Source organism: Gekko japonicus, unplaced genomic scaffold, assembly GCF_001447785.1.
Source record: "Gekko japonicus isolate JY-2015 unplaced genomic scaffold, Gekko_japonicus_V1.1 scaffold604, whole genome shotgun sequence".
Classification (NCBI taxonomy): domain Eukaryota; kingdom Metazoa; phylum Chordata; class Lepidosauria; order Squamata; family Gekkonidae; genus Gekko; species Gekko japonicus.
Window position 1 is genome coordinate 914,447 of NW_015175374.1, and position 8,161 is coordinate 922,607.

Genomic DNA, 8,161 nt, shown 5'->3' on the forward strand with positions numbered 1-8,161 from the left:
GTCTAGGGTTGCCAGGGAAACACCTGGAGATTTTGGGGGTGGAGCCTGGAAAGGGTGGGGTTTGGGAAGGGGAGGAGCCTCAGCAGGGTATATAATACCATAGACTCCGCCCTCCGAAGCAGCCATTTTCTAGGGGCACTAATCTTGGCCGTCTAGAGATATCGATTGTAATAGTGGGAGCTCTCCAGGTGCCACTGGAGCTGGCAACCCTAATCCCATTTCACAGTGACTGTTATTATTCACACTTCCCTTATCTTCTCGGGGAAAGGATATGCTTTAGACATTACACGTAACCTGCCCCACTTTTAGTTTCTGATGCACAACTTCATCCTGCTATCTGAGCACCAAAATTGGGTCCTCCTCAATCTTAAAGTAATAAGGACACAATAGATTAGACCTTCAATTGTACTTTATGTAATGTAATCTCATTATCTGTCCTCACTGACCTGCCTTGTTCTACATTTCTGATCACAATGCAGTCAGCCCTTTTGTTAAAGAGAAGAGGACCCCATTGTCTTAAAGCTGGCCACTAAAATCTTCCGATTTAACTTGGAAATCATACAGAAGGCAGTGACGAAATGGCTTTCCGAAACTAGGAAGAAAACTCTACACAAAGATGTATGTCATCATCCATTTTCAGGATGGGACAGTTTAATTCCCTTTCTACCACATACTTTTGAAACGCGCTAAAAAAGGATGATTTAGCAACCCAAATTAAAAAGAAAGACTTCTACTTACCAGACTCAAAAGTTTCCTCATCTTTTAAGTCATCCAGTAAGCAAAAATAGCAAATATATTGCATTTCAATACTATCCCTGTCTCAAATCATTCTAATACATCAGAAAGAGCTTCTTCTTCTTTTTGAAAAAGAGGTGCTGGAGCTCTCAAGAGGGAAATGAAGTTTTCAATCTGTATACTGAAAACTCATGAACTTTTAAACATTTTTAAAATAATTTTGTCAAAGAGGTTCTGGAACTCTGTTCCGGCACATTCACCCAGAAAAAAAGCCCTGATTTTCCCTCCCACAGAAGCAGGAGGGCATCAAGGTCTAATTTCCATTTCCTGTCGGTTCCCCCTCCCCCAAAGTATCATTGCTTAACTTCTGTATCCATATCCAAGAGTTCAAATATATTTGGATCTGGCTTCAAGCCTGTTTTATTTGCTAAAACATACAAAATGCTCTGAAGCATTCTACATCAAAACAGTGACCGGGAAAACGGCCAACCATTTAAGAAGGACTTGAGGTTATTAAGAGAGGCTCTAAAATTCAAGCTTATTAAAACTTCAGAATTATTTTTTTCCCCTGGAATTAAGAATGAAAGACTCAGCATACTGGATCAGAGTTACAGACTCAAAAAGTCCAGAGTATATAATTGGTTTAACCCAATGGATTGGCCCTTCATTTACAGCCAAAACAGCCAGTGGCTGCCATTTACAGAGCTTATGGGACAAACCAGTTTACAGAGTAAAGGGTGTAAGGAGAGTTACACCCTTCTAAGTCCATTGAAGTCAATGGGCTTGGAACGGTGTCACTGCTTAGGATGGCACTGGTAGCCACTGTTTTTCCGCCATCGAGTCACAGATGACTAATAGTGACCCCGTAGTGTTTTCGAGGCAAGAGGCATTCAGAGGTGGCTTGCCATTGCCTGACTCTGCTTAACAACCCTGGTCTTCCATGGAGGTCTCCCATCCAAAGACTAGCCAGGACCGACCTTGGTTGGCTTCCAAGATCCGATGAGATTGGGCTGGCCTGGGCTGCCTGCTTAGGATGGCACTGTTAGCCACTGTTTTTCCACCATCGAGTCACAGATGACTTATAGTGACCCCGTAGTGTTTTCGAGGCAAGAGGCGTTCAGAAGTGGCTTGCCATTGCCTGACTCTGCTTAACAACCCTGGTCTTCCTTGGAGGTCTCCCATCCAAAGACTAGCCAGGACCGACCTTGGTTGGCTTCCGAAATCCGATGAGATTGGGCTGGCCTGGGCTACCCAGGTTAGGGTGCTCTCGCCCTACCATACTCAATTTTTTTTTCTTAGCAAGGAAGAAGACACCCCATTGGGTAGAGGACATGCAAACTGTCTTGTCCTGAAACAAAAACGGTAACTGGAGCCCTGACCTGGGTAGCCCAGGGAAGCCTGATCTCGTCAGATCTCGGAAGCTAAGCGGGGCCGACTCTGGCAAGTACTTGGATGGGAGACCTCCTGGGAATACCAGCAGTCGGGACCAATGTTCCCTCTAAGCTGTGGAGTCTTGTGAGCAAAAATTCTAATTCGTGAGCTACTGGCATTAAAATTGTGAGCGAACGATTTGGCTACTGCATAAATTACATTGCTCTGGAGCCATCCTTCCTGAGCTAAGACAAAAAGCTGTGAGCTGAAGGCTAAAATACTGTGAACTAGCTCACACAAACTCAGCTTAGAGGGAACGCTGGTTGGGAGGACAGGGGCAGGCTTTATTCAGCCACCTCTCTGAATATCCTCCAGCCCCCCAGTAGGGGTCAGTCACCAGAGGTTGCCATGACTTCCAGGCGCACACACACTCACATGCACATATGCAAAATACAAAAAAACAACAACCAAAAAGGTAACTGGAAACCAGTTCTTGTGCCTGTCTATGCCTGCATCTCTATGTCAGAGGAACAAGATGACACACAATCATCAAGTCACTGGAATTAACCACATCTCTGTGGCTTATAATTGAGATTTAAAATGTTGTGTCTGTTTTACATGCCACTCTACTAATACTCATAATTGTAAAAGAAATAGTTTAGGGGCGAAAAGGACTCTTAGCATTCACTTTTCAAACAGCCCAAAGAGAGACACAAACATACAACACAGAGTCAAGAGTTCCAACAGGGACTGGTACCAAGCTGTTATTCATTCTTTCCTGAATGGCCTCTTCCATATAAAGCATAAGCTGTAACGACATCCTCACTCTTCTTTTTCTAGACAGACACACAATTTGTTCTACATATGCTGTCAGGAATTATTTTAACAGGCCCCTTCACTTATTTAGACCTAAGGTTTTAGATCCCTCTTAGTGATGGGGGAGAGACTCACAAGGCCTACCTGCTGGAAACACAGTCAATTACCTGTTTCAACACACTTCTCATCGATCTGCATGTCATCTTCTTTACATTGTTGGAAACAAAAGTGAGAAAAAGAACCAGATTGAGGTCACAGTGATGTAGGAAATCTAAATGCAGTCAATAATTCACACTAACATTCAATTCTTACAATCGTCCTCTAGTATTTTAACACTGTGCTAGGGTGCAATGCGTCATGCAACAATTTCCTTCTGATTGTGCAAAGAATAGTCCAAAAAGGTCCCAGAGCATAACTGAGGATCTCGTTTCCACATCCTCAGTGGCTTGATGTCATGTCTCTCTAGGAATTGCCAAAAAACCCCTCTATGGTAACAGCATAGTTACCATATGCATTGCTTCTGGCAATTCCTAGAAAGGACCAATGCCACTTCCAGATCTTCCCAGAACTGATGTCATGCTGTTGGCCCAACAGCCTTTAACCTTTTTTTCTCCTGCCTCTGATCTGAGCAGTGCCAAGAAATAGGAGCTGGGGTCACTCTGGTCCAAAGTGAGGGGAGGCCCTCATCCCATGTGGGGTGGGGTGGAGCCGCGACTGCAACCCGGTGCCCCTAACCTTGCGTGGAGTGGATGTGAGCCTGCTGTTCCTCCCTTCCCCCTCTGCCAGGAGGGTGGATCCTGTCCTGTTACCTCCAAAGTGAAAAACATGAAAGTACCTATATTTTTTCCCCCTAGCAATGGTAAAAGCAGCTTTGGGGAGTGGTTTATCTGAGAAAACAGAGTGAGGGGGAAATGTTAAATATCCCTCTCCTCCTCTCCTCCCCGCTGGTCTTTCACATTAGCAATTTAGCCGCAGGGACTACAATTCTGTTTAAAAAACCATTGGGAAAAGGAAGCTGAACTACTCATAACGTGTAATTTTGGCCTTATAAAGATCTTTTTTTTTCCCCAGGCCAAATGGAAAGTTAGCTCATTTTCAGACAGAACGCAGGTGGGAGGATCAGGGCTAAGGACATGGGGGGGATGTGATGTTTTGTGTGCGGGTTTTAGCCAGAATGGAGGGTAGCTCTAGGAATTGCCAGAAACGCCATGTTAAAGCTTTGAGGCTTGGAGTAGAAGCAGGTAACGGGACTTGAGGGCGGAGGATTCCCTCCACTGATCGGGGGACTAGCAAACCTAAAAGCAGGGTTGTTTCTAAAGCATATATTTACTTTGGATAGACAATGGCCTCATAATTAAACAAAAAATAGCACTTCATGTAAGAAGTGTGATATGCTAAACTGAGTGGAGGGTGGTGGGAGTCCACCAATTGCAAGTTGCCTTTTCAGGTTCTTTGCAAATACCTCTATGAGAAAGTATTCAACTCAAATCACTGGTGCTAATACTAAGAAGGTCTGCGCCTTCTAGACTGAGAGTTCAGCTAAGCTGTGACATGCAAGCGGACGTATGAATTTTATAAAGAAACAGATGAAACCCGGATACTACTCACCTTCTTCCACAGTACTCACTATCCGCAGCAGATCCATGGAAGCAGTTATTAAAAAAAATACAGGAGATCTGAAGAGTTTTCTTGCTGGGGACAAAACGTTGTTATCATTTCATCTAAGAGATTTGGTGTAGTGGTTAAGAGCGGCGGACTCTAATCTGGAGAACCGGGTTTGGTTGCCCATTCCTCCACATATGTTAATATTGATCAGCATCGTAACTGGCCATTACTAAGATCTAAAAAACTCTCCCAGAGCTAGTTTTGACAAAGGTCCTTTCCGCATGTGCCTGCCACTCCGCATTTTCTCAGTGTTTGTGTTGAGGCAATTGAAGTCCCCGGCCAAACAGCATCCAAATAACCCGGGGCAACAGCAGGCTGAAGCCAGGCTGACCACTGAAGCTAGGTAACACAATGCAGAATGGGGGGGGGGGGGGGGGAATAAAAAAAGGGTGAAACCCGTTTTTTGAAAAAATTAGTGCAGAATGGGGGGGGGTACCCTGCGGAAAGCCATGCAAAACTCTGTAAAAGGGACCAAACTCCCCCTTCCCCCAGGTACTTTGCACCCCTCCCCATCCATTCAGATGTATCTACAACAGTAGACAGCATGTGAAATACATATATCTATTTAGTAAAACATTTACCTCCTGCCTTTCCCCATGACTCACGGCAGCTTATAATACATAATTAAATCATCGTATAATGATAAACCCCAAATTCCCCCCACCCCAACTCTCCTCACCTCCTCAGGGAACCCCCTTCATAAAGAGAAGAAGAAGAAGAGAAGAGATTGGATTTATACCTCACCCTTCACTACCCAAAGGTGTCTCAGAGCAGCTTACAAACTCCTTTCCCTTCCCCTCCCCACAACAGACACCCTGTGAGGTAGGTGGGGCTGAGAGAGCTCTTGACAGAAACGGCTCTTTTTCAAGAACAGCTCTTATCAGAACTACGGCTTGCCCAAGGTCATCCAGCCAGGTGCAAGTGGAGGAGTGGGGAATCAAACCCGGTTCTCCCAGATTAGAGTCCGCGCACTTAACCACTACACCAAACTTGGAAGCATAGAAAAAAGCTGGGGTGGTGGTGGGGGGTCACTGATAACCAAGCAGGGCACCTTGAATGACTACTAGAGTTGCCTGGTCATGTGGTGGCTGGGGCTCTCCGTCTATTACAACTGATCTCCAGGCGATCGAGATCAATTCACCTGGAGAAGATGGCCGCTGTAGAAGCTGGCCTTTGTGGCATTATGCCCCATTGGAGTCCCTCCCTACCCCAAACCCCGCCCCCTTCAGGCTCCACCCCTAAAGTCTCCAGATATTTCCTAATCTGGAGCAGGCAACTCTAATAATGAGAGAACACCCAGAAGGAAGCAAGTGGAAGCCCATAGCTGGTACATAGGTTCATACAGTGTCCCTTAGCTATTGGGAGGGGGGAGGGGCGGTTTCCCTACATTGTGAAAGGCCATAACTGGCACCTTGAATTCGACTTGGACATAAACTGCCTTTCAAAGATGCCGGTTTAACATTGGCAGGGTGTACTCCTGACGGAGAGCCCCTAATGACCGTCGGGCTCTCTCGCATGATGAACCAGGAGCAATTTCTGGGTCAAGATGAAAATTAACAAAAGTAGCTATTTATTTAAAAGCACGATCATTCCCCAATCCACTCTTATTTTAAAGGAAGGGGAATTAATGTCATACGTGGAGGCACACCGTATGGCTTTCGGTGTTCTACTGATTTTAATGCGTTTAATGAATGCTGTATTGATTAATATGTTTTAATTGAAAGCATCACTGATAAAGTTAACAGAAATAAAAGGAACGTCGTACATTTTGGGTTCGAAGCCAAATGGTTGCCAATTTTAGAAGCTCTATCAGACAAAAAATTTATCTCAGCATCCTGGGATAACTATGTTAAATGGTTGTGAGGATTTTTTTATGGTTCAAATAAAGTACAGTAAGTAGGCTTTGGTAAAACTTGATTTGTGGGTAGTACTTTGTGTTTAATATGGTTAGATATATCATTGAATGTCTACAGATATTCTTGAGGGCAGAAGACACTTGGTTGTATCTAAAGCAACAAACAGTACAGGCATCAATTACAAATTGAGGCTAAAATAAGTCACTTTGTTCGAAGATTTATTGAAGAATGTATCATTCTTTAAAGCTTCCTTTTTTTTGTAATTAGTGTGTTGGTTTGAATGTATAACTGTTCGTATGACCTTTATGTATATTTTTATTGTTATATTCGTTTTATTGTTTTAATCCTACCAATAAAATGTTAATGAGGAAAAAAAATCTGCATGATTGCAGATCTGTATGTCTGTAACCCGCCCGAAGCCTGCTTTGTGGAGAGGGCGGGATTCAAATCCAATAAAATAAAATACATTTTCTCCCTCACAGCTGTCAATCAATAAAAAATTTCTGCACTCACATATTGTCGACTTGAGGCACGGGTGAGGCTGGAAGGGTTGGGACCACCAGAACTCCCGCTGCTTCCTGAACAGAAAAAGGGAAAAGGGGTAACCCGTTAAGGAAACACGCCAGAATATCCCTAGGCCTTACACTGGCCCTTATCACAGCACCACTAATTGATGAGAAAAGGGGGAAAACCGGCAGACTTGCTAAGAAGCCAAAAATGTCAGGGCTGAAATCCCATCTACTCAAGCTGCCCTTTGGGCCCTGATCCATACAGAATGTGAGTTTCCCATTTAAAAGGATGACCCAGGCAGCCATGAGAAGAGCAGCCATTTCATAGAAACACGACTTGCTAAGAAGCCAAAAATGTCAGGGCTGAAATCCCATCTACTCAAGCTGCCCTTTGGGCCCTGATCCATACAGAATGTGAGTTTCCCATTTAAAAGGATGACCCAGGCAGCCATGAGAAGAGCAGCCATTTCATAGAAACATAGGGCTGGAAGGGACCTCAAGGGTCATCTAGTCCAACCTCCCCGCACAATGCAAGGAATTCACAACTACCGCCTCCCCCACCCCCCGGACTCCCCCAGTGACCGCTGCTCTATGCCCAGAGGAAGGCAAAAAACCTCCAGGATCCCTGGGCCAATCTGACCTGGGTCCTTTCTGCACTAGACCTTAACTCCTGGTTCAACCCTGTCCCCGAACTTACATTCAACACTACATGCGAGCAGGGGTCATTTCCTGCAGGAGCGCACAGGAGCGGAGCTCCGGCAGTAAAGAGCCCAGGGGGCGGGCACAAGCAACAAGCACCACCCCCTGCTCCCGGCAGCCCTCATTCAGAGCAAGAAGCAACCAGGTAAGTTGCAGAGCCCCCCCTATCCAAAACAGTCCAATGGCACCTTTAATACCAAGTTTTATTCAGGTACAAGCTCCCCCCCCCCCCCATAGCTAGCATTCCAAAACAGTCCAGTGGAGCCTGAGTGGTGGGTGTCGCCTTCTGACACACTTCCAGTGATGCCAGGGGGTGTGGCATGTGCAAATAAGTTATGCTAATGAGTTATGCTAATGAGCTCCCGCACCTCTTTTTCTACAAAATGACCCCTGCACGCGAGTTCACCCCTGTAATTATCTCGGGGTATTTTTACATTCTACACTACATGCAAGTTCACCCCTGTAATTATCGTGGGGTATTTTTTGTTTCCACATTACATTTTACCATCA

At 45.1% G+C, this 8,161-nt stretch overlaps 1 protein-coding gene across 1 annotated transcript in view; it reads right to left on the bottom strand.

Annotated features, from left to right (window-relative positions):
- Nucleotides 1-8,161, bottom strand: part of MPP4 (membrane protein, palmitoylated 4) — a gene marked incomplete at its 5' end in the record, with an annotated part of 40,853 nt that overhangs the window by 17,615 nt on the left and 15,077 nt on the right. The window contains 4 exons of the mRNA XM_015425515.1: nucleotides 739-759; nucleotides 3,090-3,128; nucleotides 4,531-4,548; nucleotides 6,957-7,021. Coding sequence (XP_015281001.1) covers nucleotides 739-759; nucleotides 3,090-3,128; nucleotides 4,531-4,548; nucleotides 6,957-7,021 — 143 coding nt within the window. The remainder of the gene's footprint in view (nucleotides 1-738; nucleotides 760-3,089; nucleotides 3,129-4,530; nucleotides 4,549-6,956; nucleotides 7,022-8,161) is intronic.